Below are 15800 nucleotides of genomic sequence, written 5' to 3'. Positions count from 1 at the left end.
ACAAAATGGAGTTAGCCCGCTCTGGTTCTCAGTGGCTCAATGACATTTGTTTCCCTCAAATACCAGATTCTTTTTTTACAAAAAACGTCAGACTTTTTCTTAAAAAATATCTGATGATTTTTCTTCTTGACAATATCCACATTTGTTTTTAAAAATATGCAACTTTTGTTCAATTGTTCCCTTGTTTTATTTAACTATTTTATCCTGAAAATAATACAAAATAGAATGTTTGTTTCTCAAAAATATGTCCTTTTCTTTCAATTCAACAACAGAAAAAAATATATATTTGCCACATTTTTAATTCAAATGAAATGATAATGATGATTATTTCTTCTGAATCCTACATAACATGTTTTTTCTCAAAATTATAAATTTTTTGACTGACTTATTCATTTTATTTTCTCAAACATGCAAATTTTTGGTTGAAAATGTTCATCTTTCTGCTTGAGAACGTATGACAAAAAACAAACAAAACAAAAAAATATTACAACATATGAATAAATTTTAAGTATTTTAAAATAGGGAGTTACTTATCAATCACCCTGTGTGTGTGTGTTAAATGTGACTTTTTATTCAAAATATAGGCTACAACTTGATTTTGTGAAAATATAAAAAAATACCCCTATATATATATAGTGTGTGTATATATATATATATATATATATATATATCGCTTGTTGTTTTTTTCCTCCAATAGTCTACAACGTTATTTTAGTAATGTCTCCCCCTGGTGTCCAGCACAGGTAATGCATCTGCGACCACTCTTTTTGAAGTTTACCTTTTCGTGACGTTTCCACTTCCGCTTGTCAGAAATTTCTCGTTGTCGTCGCGCGAACTTTTCAGGACCCAAAATGAAGGGCGGTTACCGGTGCACTGTTGCCATGGCGACAGTTTTCGCCGTCGTCGCCCTGCTGTGTTGCCAAATAAACGCGAGTCGGGACGAGGAATTGAAGAATTTGAACGAGCTGGTGGATGATTTTACGCCATGTGGGGCTCGTTGCCACCTCATGTACGAAGGCAAAGGTGACTTTGAGCGCTTCAATGGTTGTTTCCGGGTAAGAAATGAAGAAACGAGTACGTCCTAACAGACCATGGCCACTGCGTACAACCCGGAAGTAAAGAGCACAGGTTAAATTGGGGTGGATTTAGGCTTTTTGATTGAAACTGTGTAAACGGTAAGAGATATGCGTCTTGAGTGTAACCGCGGTCTGTTTCGAGGTCAAATCCAGCGTTCGGCGCAAATGTGCTTAAAAATATAAACGGATTGCATTTCTTTGGATTGAGGCTAATCCACATTTATTGCTAGCACTCGCTCATTTCTGAGTTGATATACACACAGGCAGGGCTGGGATTTGAACCCCAAACATGAAGTTGCATTTCATTCAGAAAAACGATCATGTTTTTACGAGTAAAAACTGTAGGACGATTGTCAGAAACCATTAAAAAACAAACATAGAACAATATTTTATCCTCAAGAAAATACTGCGTTAACCTTGTAATGTTAAAATGTTTTAAATGTGAATAATACAACTTTTTATCTCAAAAACAGACAACTTTATTCTTGAAGAAACAAATGCAGTGATTCTCAACGAGCGCGTTGGAAACCCAACTTGAGTGGGTCATGGGCAGTAAAAAATTCGAGCGACAACACATTTGGGTTACATAAGAAGAGAACTGCATATTAAACCCAGGAAATGCTTAACGTGCATCGCAGATCGGACTCTGGCCACGTCTACTCTGTAAACAAATACATTGCTAGCAGACGTCATTGCTAGTACCATGCATTTGGCAGTACATCAAACTCCTTGGAATGGGCGCCACCCGGATGTGAACATCAGTGCAGCATGAAAACAAAGCTAGCATGGCGCAAACACAACTTTCAACAGAATATGAAGCGTCTGTAGTGCTCTTCAGATGGAACAAAAGCAATAACAAATGTTTTTTTTTTTTTTTAATAGCAGAAATATTCAGACTGTCCATACGGTCACCGTTGTCTGCGTCCTTCATTTCCTAAAAAAGAAAACATTGGTGTCTTGAGTCACGATTTAAATTGGTTTCGTGACCACAGTACACTTGTATCTCAAATCCTCTTTCCTTGTTAAAATGAATTGAAATGCCAGTAATACGTTCCAGTCTCCCCTAAAACAACCAAATTACTTTTGTCTTTTTAAATATGATAGCACTCTATTATAGTGTACTTTATAAAAACATATAGTAATGACTTTCGTAAGCTTCGGTGCTCAATACAAGTTGACAGAAGTATACATGAAATGTCTTTGTAAAAGTTGTTTTGTTGTTGGAACACTGCAGAATGCTACGGAACGTCACGCGTACCTCAACTCCTTTTCCTCTCAGCCTCAGTCTGCCAAGTACGGAATCAACCAATTCTCTTCCCTCTCACCCAACGAATTCCGAGGTAGGATGAACTTGGAATACTGTTCCATCGCTATGATATGCAGCTAGAATTACAGTCCACAATTTGTATGTTTCTGCCTCAGCAACATCATCTCCTGGCATTTGAGTGCAATTTGAGAGGAAATTGACTTCACGTTTTTTAACCGGGCAGGATGTTGTTGTGTTATGTGATGTTGTGTTCTTTGTGTTCATGGCAGATTTGTACCTGCGAGCAACCTCTGAGCGCACTCCGCCGTTCCTCAGGGCCAAGGCTAAGGAGCTGCCGGCCAAATTTGACTGGAGGGACCGAGCAGTGGTGGGGCCTGTCCAGAACCAGCAAGCAGTAAGACGGAACACGCTCAGGTGTATTTTTGAGACGAAAACACGTTTGATTGTTTGTATGTAGTTTATTTACATTTTTTATTTTAATTTCAATATATTATTATAAATTCTAAGCTAGTTATACATATCATTTTATTATATCATTTTAATTTGTCATTTTTTGATGTCATTTAAATATCACTTGAATTGAATTTAAATGAAATGTTCTCAATTTTATTCTAACATCATGTTTAATTATTCATAATATAATACATTAAATTCATATAATCATTGTCTTAATGTATTTTTTATGTAAAAATTGTAAGTTGATTGCTTATGATTTTAATTACATTTCAGTGTATTATAATTGTATTTAAAATACAATAATTGTTAAAAATTATTATTATTATTTTTTTTACATTGAAGTTTTTAATCATATTTCAACTTGCTGGAGGGGTAGGTCAACTTCCATTTCCATTGTAGCGAATTTGAAAGATGGAAGTGTGTGTGACCTATGCTGAGATTGTTACATGTAAAGGCCATTTCAGTCATCAGATGACATCATAAAGGGGTCGGATCTTAAAAGTCTTTAAAGAAGGTTTTAGATGTTATTAGTGTTCTTTTAAGATGACTGAGCGTCTATGTAATAAGAGCAGCGTGTCTGATAATGAGCTGCGTTTTAAAGATAAATTAGGGCAATTATTTGACCAGCAGGGTGGCTCCAGGACAGACAGACTCTTGCATTAAAATGAAGTCTTTTAGTCCCGGTGTCCTTTACAAAGTCATCAAGAAGCTAATTTTGGAAAAGGTGGTGGGATAAGAAAAATGTATTTGTGCTGGAGAGGATGTTCATTTAGTACAGGGTTTGGATTAATTCTTCCCTCGGGGGTTTGAACCTTAGCTTTTCTCAGTAATTCATCTTTTGCAGTGCGGCAGCTGCTGGGCGTTTAGCGTGGTGGGCGCCGTGCAGGCGGCCAACGCCATCGCGGGCTCGCGGCTGGAGGAACTCAGCGTGCAGCAAGTGGTGGACTGCTGCTTTCAAAATGGAGGCTGCAACGGAGGTTCTCCGACCAAAGCCCTCCTCTGGTTGCGGACGGTACTTGGAACCTTTTACAAAATTCAGCCCTCGAAGACAATTTTTAGTGTCTATCATGAGTAGACCTTCAAAAAAAGTCTTAGAAAGTCATGCTACAAAAACTCAAAAAAGAAGTCAGCCATTTTAGTTTCAAGTGGCCATTTTTGGGTCATTTGAGCTAAATAAAAAATGTAGCCCTCAAAGCCTGTGTCACTTAGCAACATGAAATTTGGTATCGTGGGTAGAGTCACAAAAAGGTTAAAAAAAACAAAACAAAAAAAAACCAACATTCCTCAAAAGACAGTCTCTCATTTTGGTTTGAAGCAAACATTTCGGGTCATTTAGTTCCCTCAAGCCATCCTCTGGTTGCAAATAGTACTTTGAACGTTTTAAAACATTCAGCCCCCAAGACAGTTTTAGTTGGCAACATGAAATATGGTGGCTATGTTTATCATGAGTGGAACCACAAAAAAAGTCTCAAGAAACTTGATGTCAGCAGGCTCACGCAGGTTTCGACCTACCGTAAATGGGGGCGGGCCAACACCTGACTCCAAATCAAATATGTTACTACTACTGAGTCCATCTTGGGGTGCATTTTTTTTCTGCAGACATTGTTTTTAAGTCCAGGACGGACTATAGAATAAGTGCCAATGTTGGCGGTATTAGATGGGTCCTTTAAAGCCAGTGTCACTTAGTGACTATGAAATTCAGCAAGCGTGTCTATCATTAGTAGACCCACAATAAAAAGTCTCAAGAACCCATTTCCTCAAAAACACAGAAAGTCAGCCATTTTGCGGTCACTTTTGCCAAAAACCACGAAAATATAATAAGTCACAAATAGACATATCGTGTAACAAATATCACGAGAGCGCATCATTAAGGTTGATTTGACATGATCTCATCCACGCAGACCCAAGTGAAACTGGTGCCACAGTCGGACTACCCCTACACGGCCAAGAACGGAATGTGTCACTTCTTTCTCCGGCCTCAAGGGGGCGTTGGCGTGGGGAACTTCACTGTGCACAACTTCAGGTACTGATTTATATATTTTCTTTTTCTCCACAGCGTGCAGGTAATAAAAGCTTAAAAATGAACACTCCCTTATTCATGGCTTGAAAAGGAAATCATGTGAAGGTGAAGGACAGAGCAGGGTCCAGGACATGTCGTGTTTGCTCTGTCAACACAGATATTGATCGCTCAGTTGCACACAGCTCTTGGAAAGTCACAGGTCAACACATCTTGTTTACTTGCTGGAGTATCAGGTCTTTTTGAAAAAAGAAACTATATGGTCAGACAATATATATATCTGTGTGTGTGTGTGTGTGTGTGTATATATTAGTAAGTATGTAAAAATTTTAGGCAATTGAGAATGCGTTCTCATTTGCATTGCTGACCTGGCTGCTGACAATGGTAAAATATTATCAGTTGATAGTTAAATACAAACATTTTAATTCGGTTTATTTACAACCCCAATTCCAATGAAGTTGGGACATTGTGTTAAACATAAATAAAAACAGAATACATTGATTTGCAAATCATGTTCAACCTATATTGAATTGAATACACTACAAAGACAAGATATTTACTGTTAAAACTGATAAACTTGAATGTTTTTAGCAAATAGTCATGAACTTAGTATTTTATGGCTGCAACACGTTCCAAAAAAGATGGGACAGGTGGCAAAAAAGAGTGAGAAAGTTGAGGAATGCTCATCAAACAGCTGTTTGGAACATCCCACAGGTGAACAGGCTCATTGGGAACAGGTGGGCGCCATGATTGGGGAGAAAAGGAGCGTCCCTGAATCGCTCAGTCATTCACAAGCAAAGATGGGGCGAGGTTCACCTCTTTGTGAACAAGTGCGTGAGAAAATAGTCGAACGTCTTAAGGACAATGTTCCTCAACGGACAATTGCAAGGAATTTCGGGATTTCATCGTCTACGGTCCATAATATCATCAAAAGGTTCCGAGAATCTGGAGAAATCACTGCATGTAAGCTGCAAGGCCGAAAACCGCGAAGAACAGGCAATAGGTTCCCCCCAAAAATCTTCAAATGGCAAACCACAAATATGCAGGGGTCCACAGTATATAATAATTTTGTAGAAAGTTGTAGTAGAGTAGTTGTAGAAAATGAATTTAAATGTTAACTTTAGCAGTAATACAAGACAAAAATGAAATGGTAGTCTTCCTTCCTGGTTGTAAGGTTGTCTGCACTCTTCTGCCCCCACTAGCGGTCAGGAGGAGGCCATGAAGGCTGAGCTGGCGGAGCGAGGTCCTCTGTCCGTCGTGGTGGACGCGGTCAGCTGGCAGGACTACTTGGGAGGAATAATCCAGCACCACTGCTCCAGTCGCTGGCCCAACCACGCCGTGCTGCTGGTGGGATACGATGCCACAGGTATGCCAATCATCACCCCACGCAGATTTCATTGGGCCATGAACTGCGTCATTTTCGAAATTGGATCATTTGTATTGGTATTCATTCATTTATTACAGATCATATATTTAGGCATTTTCTGTGTGGTTTACATTTATTTAATAAAAATCACTAACATTTCAATTGTATTTTGTAGATTTTCCGCCCAGTAAAATCTTTAATAAAGCGTGTTATTTCTTTCCAATGTAGCTCAAATTGAGTTAAAATGTACTTGAATAATTTAAGGAATGTAATGTAATTTAATTTATCTGAAGCAATTTAAATCAATGATTTAATTTTTTTCATTTAATTTAATACTTATTTGAAAAATATATGAAATGTAAAACCTCTAACTAGCTAACCACATTATTTTGAAATTTTATTGTTCTTTTTGATATTTTTATTTAGCTATTGAACGTAACATTCTAATGGTATTTTGTGTCTTTTCTTTTTTGATTAACATGTTTTAACAAAGTGTATATTTTCTTTTCCATAATAGCTTGAATTGAGTTTAAATTTACTTGTGCCGAAACCTAATAAAAATCTCATTTAATGCCCTAGAACAAAACAAACCCAGAAAGCCTAAAATTAGCCCGATCCTGCCGGAGAATTGTAATGAATCCATTAGGCCCCCAAGGCCAAATATGGCTCTTAAATACAAAAGAACACATTGAAAATGCATCAACACAATCGACTTTCCTTTTTTTTTTTGCTTCCCTCGCGTTTTATCCTCTATTGATGTCATAAAAAAAGCCATCTTTGCAGAGTTCTCAGTAAAAAAAAAAGAAAATTGAATTGTCCCATTATCCATCCATCCATTTTGCGTACCGCTTTATCCGCACAAGCGTCGCAGGCGTGCCGGAGCCTATCCCGCTTATCTTCGGGCGAGAGGCGGGGTACACCCTGAACTGGTCGCCCGCCCATCGCAGAATTGTCCCATTATTATTATTGAATCGTTGGCCTCTTTGGATGTTGACAGTGTTGTAACTTCAAGGTGCAGCTATATCATCGCAATGTTATGTAAGAGTTGGAACTACAACGTTGTTTTTTATAAGAGGGGGTGCGCAATATCTGTTGGGATGTTGAAGGGGTCCTGGGCCTTTCAAAGTTTAGGAAAGGCTGATTTGAAAGTATGTTTTGATATCATTTTTAAGGGGGTGTGGAGATAGTGGATTTGAATGGAGTTAAGGAGTGTGTGTTCGGGAGGTCAGGTGGCAGTGACCGAAGACGTCCGAGCAGGCTTCATCAGTTCATGCGACAAGGCTTAGTTCGGTCTTACTAGCCTGAGTTGGTGTGGAGAAATTCAACTATTTGTGCTCTCCGAGTTGGAGGCACACCCCAAAAACCACAAGCGTTATCGTTCTTTTGGAATAGATCATGTTAGGATGCCTGGCAGTGAGGGCACTGTCCAACAACAAGACTCGTTAGGTGGAAACTCCCTTTTTATTCTTCCATTCAGTTGTAACCTTCTTTTCCTCAATTCTGCCTTTTGGGCACTTTCAGATGAGCCTTTCATCCCAATAGAGATGGTGTTCCTCCTGTCTCCCACACGTACCTTCATTTTGTTGTTGTTGTTGTTGTTGTTTAAAAAAAAAAAAAAAAATAGAAACAAAGCTTTTTGGCTCATTTCAGATGAGCTTTTTCTAATCTTTTAAAGCTGCACACCCCTTTCAACATTTTGACAGATGCGCATCCTAAAAAATATGAACGGAGCCATTTGGATACTTTCCGCACCTTTAGAAGCCATGCACCCTTCAGACACACATCCTTAAAAAATAAAATAAAACAAAGGCTTTTGGATCCTCTTAGATAAGCAAACTTGCACCAACTTTTTGAAGCCTTTGGTTACTTTTCAGATCAGCTTTTCCCAAACTTTGACTTTCAGATCACGTTTAACATCCAGGCGGAGGAGGCGCACCCCGTCTTGCCCACACACCGCTGAAAGAAAATTGAATAATTCGATTCAAAGAATGTGGGTCCTTTTAAATCACACCCCGTCCAACTCCCCCATTTTTGTGACTTATTTATTTTCACAAAGCGATTATGCGACCTTTCACGCTTTCATGTCAAGTTGTGCTCTTTACTCTGTAGATAATTTATTTTGCTCCCTTTTTTAATATAGGGGAAATTCCTTTCTGGATAGTGCAGAACTCCTGGGGCAAAGACTGGGGCAGCGAGGGTTACGTGTACGTCAAAATCGGCGGCAATCTCTGCGGTGAGTGCAAACCAACCATCCCTGTTTGTTTTTTTTTTTTTTTTTTTTCTCTTCTGTATTTGTTTTTAGATTCACATCCCCTTTTAAAATGGAGTGTCTGCTGTGGTTGTCATCAAACCCTGCGGGATCAACATTAATATTCTCTCTGCGTCGTCTGTTGCCAGGCATCGCGGATTCTGTGGCGGCCGTGTTCGTTTGACATAATGCAAATAAATCACTTTACAAGGGCGTCAATGCTGAGCTTTATTTAGGCACACATAAACACACTGAAAATACAGACAAATACTATGTACAACAAATATGTATTTTTAAATACCAAATGATACAGGTTCATATACAAAGATTACAGCAATCGCAGCACTAAAAAAAGAATATATTAAACATATGTTAAAATGTAGCGCTTACGCTCACCGGACACAACATTAGGTACACCTGCATGCTCCGTTGTTAGTGGTAGCCGTGCAGTTGTGCCTCATACTAAGGGCTGTTCCTAATATTTTAACCCTTATCTCACTCAATATGGAAACCAAATAATAATAAAGTATGATCCAGGTGAGTATAACAATATGAACCATATTGTTCTATTCAAAAGACAGTTATCCCAAATTCTTCTCTTGGATCCTATTGCCACAGATGTACCTAATGTTGTGTCCGGTGAGTGTGTGCATTATTGACATTATATACACATCGCATTTTCTTGATTTCCATGCTGTGCAAAATGTTTTAGATGCTGAACATCATTCTTAGTTGTATTAATATAAATTGTATTTACATCTTCGCGGGATAGCCACGTCGTACTTAGCCAAAGTCCAGAAACTGAGGCTCGTCATCAGTGCGCAGTGACAAACGTGGTGAGAAAAGAGGAACAAGATAGGCACCATAGTCTTTTTTTTTCTTTTATGCATGTTTGTTGGGTTTGCCTGTGGTTTTCTGCGCTAGTCCGAGTCCTCGCTGCTGCAGTAGGAGCTGTCGCAGCACTCGGCCGTGTAGAGGAAGGTGTGCACGTTGGGGTTCAACTTGGGCACCCAGTGGCGAGGAACCAGGAACGTGGCCAGGTTAAACAAGTCCACAAAGACCTTGTAGCGGTCACTGGAGGGGGAGGGGGAAAGTCGTAAAATGTAGTGTCACTAAGCTAACTAGTCCTGTCCTGTTCTGTATGAAATGTGCTGGCACAGAGCGAGGAGTGGTGTCAACCTGGTACACGGGTGTTGACTAGGGCTCACTACTAGCACAAATACATGTTAGCAGTGAGACAAAACTGTGCACTTGTTGATAACTGTATGCTACTAGTGTTAAATGTCATATTCAAAAATCATACTGGTTATCATCATACTATTACACAGATATCAACTAGTGCATAGTTTTGCCTCACTAGTAACATGTTATAGTGTGCCTTCGTCACTCTACTAGTGTGTGGAAATACAGTACTGAAATGCAGGAGTAGAAAAAAACATCACTAGTGAGGCATAGTGGTTCTAATAGTGTGCCCTCATCTACTGGCACGCTGAATTGGCTTAGTAGTGAGGACAAATAGTGTAACTAGTACATGGACAAATCAGTCCACTAGTAGGATATCCAATAAATTCTTGGACAGCTTGCCATATACGGTACTACTACTACTACAACCACTGCTACCACTAAGTCTACATCGACTCTTGCCACCACTACTCCAACATCTACTACCGCTAATACTACTTACCTACTATTATACTAGTAGTAGCTCATCTATTGCTACGACAACCTCTACTACTATGTGCTACCTACAATCACTTTGTTGAAATGAGGCTTGAGACACAAGCCTCTCACAGTTACAACGTTGGCAATTTTCCAATCGGACTAAAGTATCGGGACAAACTACATCTCGAGGAAGGGAGATGTGTCCCAGTACTTTTGTCGCGCCTGTCTTTCCGATGCAGGCCTTAATTAAACGCACGCGCGCGCACACACACACACACACATATATAGACAATACCTGACAGTGGATCTCAGGTAGTGGTATCCGGACGAGCCCCCCGTGCCCGCCTTGATGCCGATCATCCGGTGCACCATGCATACGTGATTGTCTACAACAACGGCAGCAGAAACGGAAAAGGAGCGAGACATCAATAATTGATAGGAAAGCGCTCGGGCGACGTCCCGAAGGCTCCCGGCTAACTTTTAGCCGAGCAAACTTCGCCGTCCGTCTTCGGTGGCGGCGCGTACTCACATCTCCATTTTGTCATGAGCGTGTCGATGTCCATGAGCAAGGTGAGCAGCTGGAATGGAACCTGGAACCTGGGCTCCTCCCTGGTTGAACACACGCGACATGCGGCGGAGGCGTTATTGAGCCGCTCAGTGGCGGAATTATCACCACCACTACTACCTTAGCACAAATACCGACGCTGCCGGCACTACTTCCTTGTAGTGACGCTACCACTACTGCTACCATCGCTACCGCAACTACTAATACCTACCATCTGCCAATACTATTACCTCTGTTACTCCTACTACTACTTTTACTATGACTGCTACTGCTATTACTACTACTATAGTTGTAGTACGTATACAACTACTACTTCCACTGCCACCATGACTACTACTGCTACCTCTGCTATGACTACTACTACCTCTGTTACTCCTAGCAATAGTTCTACTACCGCTACTACTACGACCACCATCGCAGCTACTACCACTATCTCTACTATTACTTCTGCTACTATTATTACCACTACTACTGTTACTACTATTTGCTAGTAGTAGTAGTAGTATTACTTTTACAACTACAACTACTACGTCTACCTCTACTACTACTATCTTACATAGAACTATTTTTCACCACGACTACTACTAATTACTAGACTACTACTACCACTGCAAGGCACAGTATGTAACTACCTCTACTACTAATACTAGTACTTTTAGTACCTCAAATATTACAACTACCACCTCTACTGCTTCTAATTCTTCTACTATTACTACTACTATCCACAAGTACAACTATTACCTCCACTTCTTCTAATGCTACTAGTACCTCTACTATTACAACTACTACCTCCACTGCTTCTAATACGTCTACTACTACTACTAGTAGTACCTCTACTATTATGGCTAGTACCTCTACTACTATTACAATGAATACTCCTAGTTTTCCTACTATTAACTACTACTACCACCTTTAAAACTACCACGACTCTAACTGTCACTACTACTACTAAACTACTACAAAAGCGGCCATCACGATCTCTACCCCTCTTACTACTGCCTGATACGCTATTAGTACTACCACCACTATCTACCACTCTACTAGCAGTCAAAAAAAGTCAGTGTGCAGGTGGCGCTACCTGTAGAAGTAGATCATGAGAGCGCCTTGCAGCGCTTTGTATGACAGCCGCCTCTCACCTTGTTGGGAAAACGGAACACGGGTGAGCCCCAGCTTGTCACGTCATTGGTTGAAATGCTCGAGATGCAAAGACCTTCCGGAAGGGTTCTGACCTTTGCTGAGCAGATGCTCGTGCCGCTTGTCGTCAAACAAGGACGTGAAGACCTCCTTCTGCTTCAGCAACTCGGCCATCATCTCCTCTTTGTCCTCACAGTCCGACATTTGCTAAGGAGCGCAAGCGTCGCAGCGTGACTTCAAAAGCGCTCGAATGTCCGCTCCAAAGTTGCTCGTTTGCGTTCTTATTCTTATCTGACCTCAATGTTCTGCTCCTCCGTATTGAGGCCAGTCAAGATGTTGATCTCCAGACTTTCCCAGAAGTTGAAGCCTTCTGTTTCCAGGCCAGGAGTTCTCTCCAGCCACTCCTTCAACCACAGTGTTAAAATACTCTTACTTGGTTACGAGTTCATCTCATTTGAAAGTTCTACTACCGCCGTTAACGTTACTACAACAAATACTGCTCCTACCGCCGCCATACATACTGTTGCCTATGACCTATTACCTACTACTACCACCTCGACTGATACTACTAGTCCTAATACAACCACCACCACTGCTACTTCTACTTTTGCTGCTCCCACCACCCCAAAGAATACCGCTAGTTATAATACGACTAGTGCCGCTACTAGAGCAAGCGGTTTGAGCATTTATTCCATATCCTTAATAAGCTCCACGTACACACTCCGTCCTCACTAGTAAGACAACTAAGTTCTACTAGTGCGCCCTAGCCATTTTAGTAGTGTACTAAATGGTCTAACATGATTTGTCTCGTATCCTGATTTTACATCCTGATGACGTGACGCCGCTACATTCGGAATTGTCTTTACCTCGACCAATTTCAAGAGCGTGGGCTCCTGTTCGGTGGCGAGCAGCAACTCGCGGTCCTGACCCTTGAAGATGTCGCGGTAGTGCTGCCTATTGTAGGGCACCCTCATGTTGTCGGGCACCCCGATTTTGTTCTCCAAGAGCCGGAACTGAAGGCTTTGGAAGCCAGAAGCCGGAGACAGATATTCCCTTCGCACAGAATCGGCAACGCCAAGTAAGCACACTGTACGCACGACCGAGAGGAAGGGCACAAAACATCTCAATAGTCGAACCTGAAAGCAAAGAAGTCCAAGGCCGTCATGGTCTCCAGGATGGCGAACTGCTCCACCAGCAGCCTTAAGATGATCACGATCCTGTGGATGCGAGTGTTGACTTTGAGCATGTAGCGTTCATCTCGCACCTGCGTGCAGAAGACATTTTCATTCTGAGTGGTTTTTTTTTTTTTATACTTCAGATTGAGAGCTAAATGTCGTCAAACAAACAGCAAGTGACATTTGGGAACATTTTCCAACAAACTGCGAATGAACTCATTGAGAAAACAATCCACGGATCAATCGACGACAAACAAAGTTAATTGTCGCTGCTTGGATTGGATTTCAAGCGGTCGACTTTTACACAACTGCAAGAAGCTGACCGATTATAATCACCTAATGTGATGAAATAACGACCGACAGTTGAAAAACAACAACAACAACAAAAGTGACTCACGTGTCGACTAATGAAGATCTCGCGGACTGAATCCAACTCGAACAGAATCTGTTTGAACCACAGCTCATAAGCTGCAATGAAACACACAACACACTTTGAGACAGTTTTCTATGGTTCGTACATTGCTAATTGTAGTTAATCGCTTGCTTGTGTGGACCAACGTTATTTAAATATAAGGGCAATTGCATAACAGTTACTTCCGATCAAGCAATTTGATTGGACAAGAGTCGTTCCACGAGAGATGATATGCAGTACAACAGTGGTTATCTAACTGCTGTGGGGTGGTAAAAACGTTGTTTTCGTAAAATAATAAGTCTATACAAACAGTTGCGCACACTTGACCAACATGCTAACGCGCCCAACGAGCGCACTTGTTGCGTCAATTGGCTTCAGTTTGCGTTTCCAGAATATTCTGTGTAGCATTTGTGACGTGACTTAACTAATCGTCTTTTTTCAACGATTAGCATGTCGCGCTAACGGCTAGCCCCGGAGCTAACGCCGCTGTTTGCCGAGCCTAAAAATTGAATAAATGAGCAAATAATGATAATAATAATTTGTTGTCACTTGTCACTGTTAACTAATAAATGGCAATTGTAGAAGTGTGATTATCTTCGGCACTTGGAACAAATCAAAAAGTGAAATCATTTCAACGGCAAGTCATTGTAAAACATAATGTAGACAAATTATATTTAGCCTTTAAAACCAATTGATAAATTTAATGGCCTTTGAAATAATGAATTTTTCTTTACTTTTGTGCCATTTTTTTAAATGACATTTTTATGTGTTTGATGACACTTTGCTGTATTTTAATTGCTTCAAAATCAAATTTGTATTAATTTAGTGCCATTTTTACCAATTGAATTGACTTTTACTTGAAGGCATTTCTATTGAATATATTTTGTATTTGTTTATCTCATTTGTAGTTACTTAGTTATTTTTATTTAAGAGCATTTTTGTTGATTCCATTTTCTATACAATTTATTGATATTTCTTTATTTCATCTAATTGTCATTATTTAATTTATTTAGCGTAATTATTGATTTAATTGCGTTTGTATTGTTTATTATTCAAATGTTTTTGAGGCTGTTTTTAACATTTGAAATGTATTTGCAGTAATGTTTTTTTAATTTCCTTATTATTTTCTGAAAAATGTATATTGTAATTGATTTAAATATTGAACCGGCTTTATATTTGTCCCCATTTTTTTGGCACAAACAAGCCTCCCCGTATGCCTGTAGATTGAACATTCCTAAAAGTGAGGCAGCAACTCATGTTGAAAATTGTGTGTGTGTGGGGGGGGGGGGGAATAAATAAAATTCAATACAAGCAAACCACAAAGCCTCACAAGAACGTTTGGTTAACAAGCGCGTTGAGTTCACAGACAAAGTAAGCGCTGGGTTCACCTTGATGCGTGACGACGAAGAGGTGCTCGTCGTGAATCTTGTTGCCCTTCAGCTCGCTCTGCAGCACCTGGGCCGTCAAGATTTTATCCAGCTTGCGGGAGGGAACGCACAAACAAAACGCTTCGAAAATGTCCAAAGCGAGAAAGATAGCGAGGTGACGGCGGGCACTTCTGTACCTTGAGGTAGTCGCCGTAGATGATACCTCTTTTACTGGCCTTGTTGACGCCTGCCTGAGACGCATCTTGCTCTTCTTTCTGCTCCAGAGGCTGGTTTTGAAACAACCTGGGAACAAACCAAACCGATCAAATCGATCAAATACTACACGCAAATCTACTAGAATAATATACAGTAACATAAATAAACATACAAATGCCTCCTGTCAAAATAGGGACATCCACTCATGACTTGTACGTATCACGTCGCAGCAACAACAACGAACTCTTGGAACAACAAAATGTACTCCAATCGTCTTTTACGCGTTGCGTGTTTTTAAAGCTCGTCGTCGTCCAATCAGAGGCGAGGACACCCGTTGTCATCCGGCACGCCTCTGCTCTGTTTACCTTGAACCCGCCGTGAATTTGTGGACTTTGTTTGACCGGTATAAATGGTGCGGTCACAGGATGCCATCATAACAATAATCACCAGGGAAAAAAAATGGAAGAGGAACTTGGCCCTTTTTCTTGAAAAGTGCGCGCTCACTCAAATGGAAAGTGTGTCCATTAAAGCCTTGGACTCGCCACCTCGCGTCTTAACGTGACGACGCACCTTTTTTTCCACAACAACAATGACTATTTTCGTAAAACACGCCAATTGTGCCCAAAATGACAAAACTTTGTACTCTCGTCAATGTTGCGTTGCCGGGTCACGGGGGGCCATAAAAAGTCTTTTCGGGGTCAGTGGACTCTCCGGCAAATATTTGCTGTGCGGTTAATATTTGGTTGCGCGTGTTCGACAACAACGTCGTATGTCAGGTTGTAGCCTCGAAATTGTTGTTGTCACGTGTATCGGTGTTTGTCGAGACACAGCAGCGGCTG

General features: G+C 40.5%; 2 protein-coding genes across 5 annotated transcripts in view; one reads left to right on the top strand and one right to left on the bottom strand.

Moving 5' to 3' along the window:
* Window positions 1–776: 776 nt before the first annotated feature.
* ctso (cathepsin O) overlaps window positions 777–15800 on the top strand; it is a 44755-nt gene continuing 29731 nt past the window's right edge. For 3 of the 4 annotated variants that reach the window (XR_009790640.1, XR_009790638.1, XR_009790639.1), the window contains exons 1-7: window positions 777–1055; window positions 2311–2416; window positions 2613–2737; window positions 3644–3811; window positions 4701–4822; window positions 6019–6182; window positions 8323–8415. Coding sequence is in view for 1 of the 4 variants with exons in the window: in XM_061788663.1 (XP_061644647.1) it covers window positions 852–1055; window positions 2311–2416; window positions 2613–2737; window positions 3644–3811; window positions 4701–4822; window positions 6019–6182; window positions 8323–8415; window positions 8580–8614 (1017 nt within the window). In the remaining 3 variants the exon portion in view is untranslated. Of the gene's footprint in view, window positions 1056–2310; window positions 2417–2612; window positions 2738–3643; window positions 3812–4700; window positions 4823–6018; window positions 6183–8322; window positions 8416–8579; window positions 8650–15800 lie in introns of those variants that run through there. The other variant, XM_061788663.1, reaches the window with a different exon arrangement.
* tdo2a (tryptophan 2,3-dioxygenase a) lies at window positions 8646–15268 on the bottom strand. Its single transcript, XM_061788661.1, has 12 exons — window positions 15134–15268; window positions 14943–15048; window positions 14767–14857; window positions 13364–13434; window positions 12928–13055; window positions 12658–12844; window positions 12088–12195; window positions 11887–11998; window positions 11736–11793; window positions 10622–10701; window positions 10388–10478; window positions 8646–9504 (listed from the first exon to the last, which is right to left on the bottom strand). The coding sequence occupies exons 1-12, from the start codon at window positions 15166–15168 to the stop codon at window positions 9351–9353; spliced, it is 1221 nt and encodes a 406-aa protein (XP_061644645.1). The 5' UTR covers window positions 15169–15268; the 3' UTR covers window positions 8646–9350.

The sequence above is a fragment of the Phyllopteryx taeniolatus genome, chromosome 10, assembly GCF_024500385.1.
Source record: "Phyllopteryx taeniolatus isolate TA_2022b chromosome 10, UOR_Ptae_1.2, whole genome shotgun sequence".
NCBI classification, from domain to species: domain Eukaryota; kingdom Metazoa; phylum Chordata; class Actinopteri; order Syngnathiformes; family Syngnathidae; genus Phyllopteryx; species Phyllopteryx taeniolatus.
Note: the sequence above shows the minus strand (reverse complement) of the source record. Positions and strands in the feature narration are given on the sequence as shown.

What these genes read in the sequence shown, in the direction of transcription:
- tdo2a (XM_061788661.1), bottom strand. Translation starts at nt 15,168, where the DNA reads ATGAGTGGATGTCCCTATTTTGACAGGAGGCATTT. An exon ending in TATTTTGACAGGAGGCATTT is followed by an intron (nt 15,049 to 15,133) that starts GTATGTTTATTT and finishes GTTTGTTCCCAG; the next exon opens with GTTGTTTCAAAACCAGCCTC. An exon ending in CTCATGATCTACTTCTACAG is followed by an intron (nt 10,702 to 11,735) that starts GTAGCGCCACCT and finishes GTGTTCAACCAG; the next exon opens with GGAGGAGCCCAGGTTCCAGG.